We start from the raw sequence: 11534 nt of genomic DNA on the forward strand, positions 1-11534 counted from the left end.
ATAGAATGTCAAAAATTAGATAACTTTAAATGTTGTCATTTATTTATGTACTATATGACAACATGTGGGGGAAGTAGTATTATTTGAATAAACGTTTTTAAAGTTTTATCTATCCTTAAAGTGGTGAAGAGTGTATTCCTATATGTCAATATTGATCTTTGGTGACATGTTCCAGAAAGGGTCGGTTTTGTTTATTATCTTATGTCATCTGGAATGTTAGCCTTGAGCAAATGATATTGACCATTATCGCTTAGTTAAGGCTTTGAGTAAGTTGTGGATTGTGGGGACGTCTAGTGAAGGTATGACTACCCTTAACTTTGTCATAAGACAATTGAGTTTCAGATTTTGAGTTTGTATAAACATGTTTCTCCAATTAAAGTTTTATGACTGGTTGTTTGGTAAAACATGTGTTCGAGTAATTACTTGTATTTGGTTTAAATGCTTATATTAAATCAAGAAAGGGTAAAAGACGCATAATCTATATTTATTTGATTTTGATTTTGGCGATGTTTCTTTAACGGATGTTATTAGTGATAATTGGATCACTAATATATGAGTTATTTAAGATGTATTCTTGAGTTTATACATGACAAGATGAGATTGGTGGAATATATGATGTTTGTATGCGTTGTGAGAGATATGATATAACTTATATCGTTGTTATAAGTAGATGGACACCATGGTTTTTTGTAAGCCAATCCATGAAAACAATTGTATCTTTGGGAATGAGTTTGCATTTTCATTGAACGTCGAATAATTATGATATTTATTTGACAAACTGTGTCTTTTATAATGTTATATCATGCAAGTTATAGATGCATAACTACATTGTTGAATATGTAATGGAGTATGAATATACTGTGAAGAATTTGCAGGATAAAAAGCTGGACCACTAAGTGGTTGTATTCCTTTGTGGGAATATTTTGACTCCATTAATTATCATGCATCATAATCTGAAGCATCAGGTTTTTTGGCAGATTATCAAGAGTGATGGATAATCTGATCGGATAATGGGTTCACAAAGGTTGTGAATTGTAAGTGGATATTGAGATCCCTTACACAATAATGTGATATCATGATAGTACGTACGTAAATTGTGAAGAGGATATTGAGATCCTCCTACCAATGGCCATGGTAGAAGTTGGTGTTGTTGGCACCACAAGGAATGGGTTTAAAGCCTATTGGGAGTGAATTGTGATGGGGCTCCCCCACTTGGGTTTACTAAGTTCAATGGGTCAAACGAAGTCACGAGGATTTCATGTTGTAATACTACTACCATTCCTATTTTAATAAAAGTGATGTAGTATTCTTTCTATATATATTGAGCTATTTTCTGTCATGTGAGGAAGGTTGAGCTAAGCTCTTAATAAGTCCATAGTCCTTGTTTAAGGATGGTTTGTGACAGTCAAACATGATGGACTTACCTATGTGAATGTGGGGGAAATGCCCTACCCCTATGAGGTTCTTAGGCTTTAGGACCTCTAGAGCGTTCACGAGATCCCAGGCACGTGAGGGGCACCGTTTATGACATTTCGCGAGGACGAACACAGATTCGAATGCAGGTTTGTGCGCAGCTATCCGTTACAAACCACCGTGGAGAGTCCAATGCCGAGAGCAACTCGATACGGCTGTAGCAGGTAATTGTATGCACTGGGTGACAATTCAATTCCTCAGGAACATTGTCATCTTAAGACTTACGTTCCGTTGCCTTATATCAGCTATTCATTTTCTCTTCTTTTGAATCATGTGGGGGATTGTTGGAAGTATTGCTTCAAAAGAAGCTTTTATTATCCCACACTGGTATAATTAGTGGGATGTTAGACGTGTTAAAATTCTATGCGGTTTTTGCACAGTTTCCAAGTTTGATAGTTCAGTCTTCTATACTGATTGTCGCGGTTTTTTCATACGGATTACTCAGTCTTCTAAACTGATTATTGGCTTCCCCATGCTAATTGTGTAGTCTTCTATGGAACAAATTACAAGACGATATTTAATACGTCTCTAGATCCTTCCTTCTATTCCTATAAATACTCCATGTTTATGCATTTTTCTACACACAACAACATCCATTCTCTCTTATATTCTCTCTAAATATTTTCTAATATTCATAGCTGATTTTGGCAACGTTCTGTTAGTAATTCTCAATCTGAGTCTTTGTCGTACACCTTAGACTCGGAAGTCGTGTAACCCTGGGAAGTTGGTTGCTAAGAGGCCGTGTGTATCGAGCGGGGCAAATTCAACTTTAGGGCAGTGATTCTATCACGCCACGACATCTTTCTCTTCAATTTATGTAAGTTTATCTGTTCATTGTTCTTCTTATAGTCATACCGCCTACATTTGTTTTATCGTGTGATTATATTTCTATCTACCTACTTTTGTATACATCTAATCAAATTCAAATTCTTATATTTATCTGCGAGGTAATTTGTAAAAGTTGGAGTCTCTGTAATCGCTCGAAAAAAGCTTCCTTTATTAATATAGATAGATATTGATTGATTGATTTTGGGTTAAGACGTTCTAAGTTCTAACTTACTCGTATTAAGGCAATTGGGTTTACTTAGCCCATTTCAACACTATCTCACACGAATAGACATATGTTTAAGGAATGGGTTATGACTCATGGTGAAATTGGTTTTTCTTAGTACCTTAACTAATTTGTTTCAAAAAAAAAAAAATACTCTATTGACAGTTCTAATGATATTTGAATTAATAAAATTAATAATTAGACAAAATCGGTTGAGGTAATGGGTTATATGTCACATACGTGTGTTGAATATGAATTGCTTAAAACAAATGAGTTACACGAGTGGTGGCTGATTATAGAAAAACTAAACGGGTTGAGTTAGGTTAGGTTCAGAATGGGGGATAATGACGCACAAAGACGACATGAACCTGACATAGCAGCATAATCTGTTGACGAAGTCTAATCAGATGGAAGGCACCAATGGGATAAGGTGGGCAACCTTACTGCATCTATGACCAAGTATGGGTCTGTCTATTTTTGAGTTAAATTAGGTTCGATTGCGAACGTTAATGAGAAAAGATTACTTTTGTACCAATTCAAATTGGGTATTGTATTGACGTAAATATTGTTTGGATAATCATTTTATTTTTAGAATAGTAATTTCATTTTTGATATACTATTACTAGGTTAAATTACCTTCTTGATATCAATTAGCATATGTGTTAAAATATTAGTTTGAGTTCATGTGTGATAGTTTAACGCTAATTCATTATTGGTTATCAATTGGGTCGATTCGTTGTTGGATCACGGACCACTTCAATCTTTAAATTTTTTTGTAAAAACGATCAATAATTAAGAAGAAAAAAAGTGCTTTCTAAAGTCTTAGCCAAGCATCATGATCGGTCTTAGTGTTTTCACCCGAAAAGTTGGATACAACCTAGAAAACTCAATAGTTAATGGTACATGTGAGGAATTTCAAAAAATATAATTAAGGATCTTTATGTATGGAATATTGCAGCTATAGGTAATATGCTTGGTGGGTAGCTATAAAGGTTGACCATCTCTGGGTCAGATGAGTACATACATGATGTGTACATTAAAAATGCAGTATGGGAGGACTGTGAACCTGGGAGTCGGAGCAATTGAGCTAAACAGTGGCGGAGCCAAAATTTTAAGTCAACTGGGACGAAAGGACAATATTATTAACCCACCATTGGGCTGGAGGAAGATATGTCAAGTGAAAAACTTATTTAAACATAAATTATTTGACAATACTATTATATAGCATTATTCTATTAAGGCAGGGTATCAGTGGATCAAACCAGATGGTGATAGAGTTCCCTGGTATCCTTGGATGCTAAATAGGTTGATTATCCCTAAAAATTCTTTCTTATACTGGTTGATAGCACATAAGAGGGTTATTAACTCATGATAGGCTGATCAGAATGAAGATTATTTATAAAAACATACATATGCTATTTGTGTGGAATATAGGAAGAGTGTCATGAACATCTGTATTTTGAAATTTGACTGTGAATTGAGCAGACAATGTCTCAAGCTGGTTTTTGAATGGTGCTTGGCGCAGTTACCTCAGAAGGATGTGATTAAATGATGGATTGAATGGAGGTAACCTGCAGCGTGTATGGAACAGAACATTGCATTAATGCTGGCAAACCTAATGTATAATATCTGGTAGTGCAGGAACATCAACAGACTAGAAGGCTATGTAACGAGGCCTATAGTGGCCTTGAAAATGAGGATACGACAGTGTGCTATTCGTAGTAGAAATATAAGAGTCCTAGATTGGGTTGAGTATATTGAAAGGAGTTGAGTCTGATCAATTGATTAGTAAGATCATTGTTTGTACGGGATATCTTTGATTATAATGAGAAAGCTTACATTTTCCCAAAAAAACTTTGAAAAAGAAAGAATGATTAGATTGTCGTCCAAACTTCGTCTTTCCAAGTCAAACTCAAAACTTCAATACTTTGACTTATTGAATTATTATTAGTGAAACCTTTAGTCATTTTGGTGTTTTGAGTTACTCAAAACTTCAATACTTTGACTTATTGAATTCTTATTAGTGAAACCTTACTCATCGGTCGTTTTGAGTTACTCTTAACTTAATATCAGTATTGCAAAGATATCCTAAATTGCGTGTTAGTGTATTACTATAGATGACAATTTTGAATCCGTGAGTTGTGGTGCTAGACTATATATAATGCATAGTTAAATGAAGAAAACTTTGAAAGAGGGTGATTGTAATAATTCATGCCAAGATATTTAGCACATTTCAATTCAATTCAACTTAGTTTAGGTTTAGTCAATTCAGTTCAGCTTTAGTCATTTAATTCATATTTTCACAAATTAACTCTTTATTTAATTCATTTTAGTTTTATGAAATTTAATTTAAGTATTTTTTACCGAAAAGAAGAGATTCTTAACTCTTAATACTTTTACGTCTAATTGAGCTTTGAAGGAAAAAAACAAGGATATGGTGTGGACTGGAGACGTGGAGTGTCTGTACATCCATACCCTAATAGACTTAAGAGGATACTTTGCACCCAAGCTAAGCATTGTAATTAATCCATAATAAAATAATGAAATTAATGACGATTAGCACCTGCTCATCACAAACCTGTTTCCCCTTCTTCTCTCAGTTCTGATAATATTAACAACTTGGAAAACCCAGAATTCCCTTAATCATCTTCACTAATCAATCATCCAAACTATCTTTTTAATTAATTAAATTAATCAACAAAAAGAATTATCAAAGCTTCGATTCCTACTTTATTACCAATTCATGCAAAATATCGTCAACATTAATGGCGACTCTCTCAGCATACCCTAACCAAAACCCTAATTTCGACCATCACCCCCCGCCGCCGTCATCACCGCCGTCTATGTCTCAACAATCGGAAAATCTCTACTTCGACACCATCTCACAAACACCTGAAAACGACGCCGTATCACTACTCTCCGAGAATCCTCCCTCATTTCTTTCTCCTCCGCCGCCTCTTCCTCCGATTCGCACCTCTTTGCCAACTCAAAACCCTAACCCTGATTTCGAGACTTCCAATTCTCAGAATCACGTGCCTCCTACGCTACTTCACGTGACTTTTAATCAGGATTTCGGATGTTTTTCGTCGGGTACGGATCGTGGATTTCGGATCTATAATTGTGATCCGTTTCGGGAGATTTTTCGGAGGGATTTTGAGCGTGGTGGTGGTATTGGTAAGGTTGAGATGCTTTTTCGCTGTAATATTTTGGCTCTTGTTGGTGGCGGACCCGATCCTCAGTACCCGGTTAATAAGGTTACGATTCTGCTTTCATTTCTATATAATTGTCAAGAATGATTGATTGATTAGTACTCGAGATGTTTGCTGCTGTGTTTGGTATATGTAAATTGTGTGAAAAGTTGTTGAATTTTGATCGAGAACTGTTTTTGTTGCGAATTGTTGAAGAATTGGGGATTTATTTTGGTGTGTTCAGCTCGTGTGAGCTATTATGATAGATGATGTCAAATTTGGTGCATAGATATGTAATTTGTGTAGTCTGGTTGAGCTGAGAACGGCTGTCTGCAAGTTTTATTGTCGTTTATTTATCGATCTTTGGTTATCACTAGGTGATGCCGATTGTTACAGAACATGTGCGAGCATTGAAATATTGTGGAATATTGACCTACTACTAATGAAGGAATGAGCTAGTTTTGCACTTGCATTATTGCATATGGCATTGCTATTGCTTATGCTAGGCGTCCATCAATACAGTTGAATCATTTAATATTCAGGATTTATGTCTTCTCAAGAGCAGAATGTCATTTTCATATGTTACTTTGAGTTTTCTTTCTAGGTTATCATAGAATTGTAGGGTCTCGAGAGTGCAACCAGTACATTGTGTTTCAAGCTATAGTTACTTTGTTAGTAATTAATTAATTCAACTTTATTTGATCTATGGGAAGTAGCTTCTCAGGTGGAGAAATCATATTGCTGTGATTAGTGAGTATATACTATATAGTACGACAAATTACTAAGTTTCGGAAGTTGTTTTTGTGCCCCTAAAGGTAATGATATGGGATGACCACCAGAGTCGATGTATAGGTGAGTTGTCGTTTCGGTCCGAGGTTCGAGGAGTTCGGCTTCGGCGTGATCGTATTGTGGTGGTTCTTGAGCAGAAAGTGTTTGTTTATAACTTTGCGGACTTGAAGCTACTGCATCAGATAGAGACTATTGCAAATCCCAAAGGGTTGTGTGAGGTATCACAGTCAGCTGGGAAGTTAGTTTTGGTTTGTCCTGGGTTGCAGAAGGGGCAGGTTCGGGTTGAGCACTATGCTTCAAAGCGGACTAAGTTTATCATGGCTCATGATTCGAGGATTGCATGCTTTGCCTTAACTCAGGATGGAGGGCTTTTAGCTACTGCGAGCTCTAAAGGAACTCTTGTTAGGGTGTTCAACACTTTTGACGGTACATTGCTGCAGGAGGTAAATTTTCTGTCGAGCTTCATTTTTTTCTTTCTGTAATACATAACATGTTAATGTGTCACCTTGAAGCGGATGTGAAACCTGTTATTTACCACTGTAAATGTGTGTTTGTGTGCTAATTATCTCTTGAATTACTACGAGTAGTAATTATTTCTCCATTAAATGACGTCGATGGTTAAGAAATACTCCCTCCGTCCCGGCAATTTGTTTACCTTTTTCATTTTGGGTGTCTCATTCATTTGTTTACCTTTCTAAATTGGGAGTGTTTTTTATGTATGATTTGATCATTCATACCCATCATGATCCACTTGTCATTCAAATAACACTAACCACAAGTGGTTCCCTCCCATATCCTTAATAATTGTTCCAAAACCACCAAAACCAAAGGTAAACAAATGACCGGGACGGAGGGAGTACGTCTTCGACCTATTCAGATGCCCGTGTTTGCAGTTTTCTATATGCCTCCGTCCCTGATGCGTGAAGCAGGAATGGTGGATCAATAATGTTCCTTATGATCATGTAAAAATTGGTTATTTATCCATTTAGATTTTGTAAGAGGCTAAACTTATTATTTTTAGTATAAGTAGCCTCAAACATTAGTCCAGACTCTAAATATGTTGGGTTTTTTTTTTTCCCGGGTCTTGGATTATATCGACACCTATATTTCGTTGTATAACGTGTGTTGATACGAGTGTCTTCCAAAATGACACTTGTATGCTTCATTTTAGGCAAGTAAATGACATTTCTCACAGAATAACCTTTTTTAGATGCGATTGTCTTAGATTGAAAAGGTACGAGTGCACCTAAAGGCACGCCTTGGTTGAGGCACCATCCAAAACGCCTTGGTGCACTTTAGGTGTGCCTTTTTAATAAGGCTCACTAGTAGGTCTATATCTTTAAATATGCCTTTTCTTATCCCCATTATCCCTAAACTTTACTCCTTTAGATGTTACTCAACTTGAAAACTCCTAAAAAGGATATTGTTGCCCAAAATTTTATTTGGAAATAAAAAGTTCCAAAAATAAGGCACACGCCTTGCGCCTCAGTGCCTCGGTGCGCCTTGTGCCGCTTCAAACTAAAGTCAGTTGGTTGCCGGGACTCTGGCTTTACTAGATAGTGATTTCATTTTTTTTTACCGAAAGTAGGGTAGTCATGCATCTTTGGTAGCTCTTGTTTTTTTTTTTTTTTTCCTTAGGTCATAGAAGGAGGGGATTAAAGAGAAAATTTAATATCACTGGTGGGAAAAGGATGGTTTTAAATTACTGCGTGATTGCCATTTGGCTATTGACCACTAGTTTTAAGTTGATTATAGATGGACACTGTTGTTCTATCATGTGTATGCCTGACTCTTGTACAAGTGTACATGGTTTCATTGTTGTGGCCTGCTTTCACTGCCCACTTGCTCTCTCTGCCTCTCCTCATTTTTTGAATTTGCAACATTTTCCCCAAATCTCATCACATTTTTTTAAATTGTTGTAAGTCCACAATGTGAGTGAGACTGTGAGAGTATTGCATTAGCCTGGTTAATTTCCCAACTTTTTCACTACAAGTATGTTATCATTTGAGTTGGTGAATAATCTAACTCGTCAATGTTATTTGGTGCGGTAACTGTAGGTTAGAAGAGGCGCAGACAGAGCAGAGATATACAGTTTAGCTTTTTCTACAACTGCTCAGTGGTTAGCAGTTTCTAGTGACAAGGGCACTATTCATGTCTTCGGCTTGAAAGTCAATTCAGGCTCTCAAGCTAATGAAAATGTGCCTCCTGCTTCTGAAGCTAATGCTGTTGGTGGACCTGCTGCATCTTTATCTTTTATAAAAGGTTTGTCGTCATCTCAATTTCTGAGCAAGTACATAAATATTGTCATCTCCCAAGGCTCATTGAGGACTCCCCAAAACGAAATTTGAGTATTGCGTTGAATCAGGGTTGCCGAATTCATAATACACATAATTCGAATTCACAATTTGCTCAAAATAGGGAATTGAATACGCAAAGTATTACAAAAAAAAGCAATTCGCGAATTCATAATTACTAATACGCTTCATTTACTTGATGATAATAACAAAAAAACAAAAGTTTCATTGCATAAAGATTAGCAATTCAGCATTGCAAAGTGACGGAACCACCAAAATAAGTCTACTCATCATATTTTTCTGGTTTCTTAAGTAAACACAGTGACGAAACCAGACAAAACACCAAAATAAGATTAAGTTGCTAGTCTACTGATACATCTTCTCCTTTCCCTTTGATGATCTTTGAAGTTGATTATATTATATTGAATTTTTAGTTTTTAATACACGAATTGAACTTGTAAAATTCGCTATTTTTTATATATAATTCGCGAATTAGTGTGAATTAATACATGAATTAAACTTTTAGAATTCGCTAGTTTTTATATATAATTCGCGAATTAGTGCGAATTAATTCGAAAACGTATTGCGGATTGATACGCGCGTATTAATTCGCAATACGCGCCCTATGTTAGCGAATTAGGTAACCCTGCGTTGAATGACAAAAGAAGATAGAAGAAAAGAAGAAGAGATTCAAATGAAATAATGTTTGAAAATAAATAAATCTAAGATGATCTCATCTGTTCCTGGTTTCAAAAGAATTGTTGGTCTTTTGCATTATTATATCCATTGACTATAGAAGTGACATTATCTTAAAACAGTTATGTTATCACATGACCTGTTGACCTGCTAGGCTGCTAGTGCCATTCAACATTTTGGAACTTCAGTTCAGTAAATATCTGCTAGAAGCTAAGGGATATGGTTTCTTTATACATTACTCCATGGTATATACTTGCGAATAGTACCAATAATTAAGATGATGTAAATTGTTTTTGGGTAGTCGCGCTTGTTTTGGTTCCTTTAATACTGGTCATCACCAAGAGTGAAGTCATTTGTTGCTTGTAAAGTGTGTACTTTTGTTTTGCAGGAGTTTTACCTAGTTACTTCAAATCCGAATGGTCAGTTGCCCAATTTCGTTTGCTTGAAGGGGCTCAATATACTGTTGCATTTGGTCACCAGAAGAACACTGTAGTAATTCTTGGCATGGATGGAAGGTGAGTCTAAGGCACATAACTAAAATTGTTTTCCCTGTGCTTTCTGAGCACTTGCCGTTTTGGTTTTTCGTTTTTGTTGTGTTTTTCGTACTGTTAGGATTTAGGAATGAGCGCTATGTGAGCGTTTATAAACCTAAACCTTGAATGCAAGTAAGTCACTTCTATTGTTTCTTCCAGCATCCCCTTTGTGTGTTCAACTTCAACATCGCAATAAGGCTACATACATCCAACCCCATTATCCTGGCAAACACAGAAGCATTCAAGGCGATGGAATAATTTTGTTGTTGTCTATTACTTACATTTTAATACGGGTGCAAATTATTTTCATTGGTAGAATGAATTTTATTTGGTTCTGTGCTCAAAACCCAGATAACATCCATGTCTACTTTTGTCACCTATCAGGTTGAAAATATTTGGTTTGATACCAATTTATTGGTGAATGTTACTAATAATGTTTTGGATTGAAACACAGCTTCTATCGCTGCCAGTTTGATCCCGTGAAAGGTGGGGAGATGACACAACTGGAATATCACAACTTTCTGAAGCCAGAGGAACCCTTTTGACTTATTTCAGGACTGAGGACGTAACATTCTGATTGTCTCTTATCTACGGAATATCGTTTTATGTATATTGTTTCCAGGTTGAGGTTCACCAATATGCTACCCTCTTTATGTATTTGAGCCTTGTTTGCCACTCAAACTTGGCATGTTTATGTTGTAAATATCGAGTTGTTTGAATCACGGATGAATGTTTATCTAATCTATAAATAGGATAAATATAATACCAAGATACTTCAATTATGAGGTTTTTATGTATCGTTGTTCTGTGTTGGTCTAGTGAATTTGAGACTAAGTTTCAGCTCACTATGACTCCTTGCTCGGTTTGAACTAGACTAAACCAAATGTTGTAAACAAAATGAGCAGTTTGTTTTCGTTCTTAGTATTGCCTTGTTGGTTATATTATGTCATGTATCTATTTACTGAATGTTACGACTTACGAGTGCATGTATTTTGTTACCTAAGCAAAGACGTCTTTTCAACGTATGAGCTTATTTCTTTGATGAGCCTAAACGAGTATTTTAATCCTTCACTTAATTGCATTCTTTACAATGCTAAATAAGCACAAAAAGGTTGTTTTCTAAATATCAATTCTGGAGTTGTTAGTATTGCTGATGATGTGGATGAAGTTGCTCGTGGCCAATCTTTTCTTCATTATCCTGTCCTCGTTGCTCCAATTTGTTTTGTTGTAATTTTAACTTTAATACATGTGTGTAATGTTTAAGTTTAGCTTTGTTGCATTAGATTGGCTAGTCGGGCTTTTAGTGCAACTTAGTGAACTATAAATTGTTTTGTAACGGTTGGGGTATAAATGTATAATAACCCTTTTTCACTCTGACAAAAAAAAAAAAAAAAAAAAAAAAAATCTGGAACAAACCAGATTGAAAACCAAGTAACCGTGTTCCTTGCTGCGATGAAACAAGCCATGTATGCACCAAAAAAAGAAGAAAAAAAGCCATGTACACAAAGTC

General features: G+C 35.8%; 1 protein-coding gene across 1 annotated transcript; it reads left to right on the top strand.

Annotated features, from left to right (window-relative positions):
• The first annotated feature begins 5019 nt into the window (after positions 1–5019).
• LOC141602907 (autophagy-related protein 18a-like) lies at positions 5020–10820 on the top strand. Its single transcript, XM_074422864.1, has 5 exons — positions 5020–5778; positions 6528–6944; positions 8559–8763; positions 9880–10006; positions 10479–10820. The coding sequence occupies exons 1-5, from the start codon at positions 5290–5292 to the stop codon at positions 10567–10569; spliced, it is 1329 nt and encodes a 442-aa protein (XP_074278965.1). The 5' UTR covers positions 5020–5289; the 3' UTR covers positions 10570–10820.
• The last annotated feature ends 714 nt before the right edge of the window (positions 10821–11534 follow it).

Source organism: Silene latifolia, chromosome 1 (assembly GCF_048544455.1).
Source record: "Silene latifolia isolate original U9 population chromosome 1, ASM4854445v1, whole genome shotgun sequence".
Classification (NCBI taxonomy): domain Eukaryota; kingdom Viridiplantae; phylum Streptophyta; class Magnoliopsida; order Caryophyllales; family Caryophyllaceae; genus Silene; species Silene latifolia.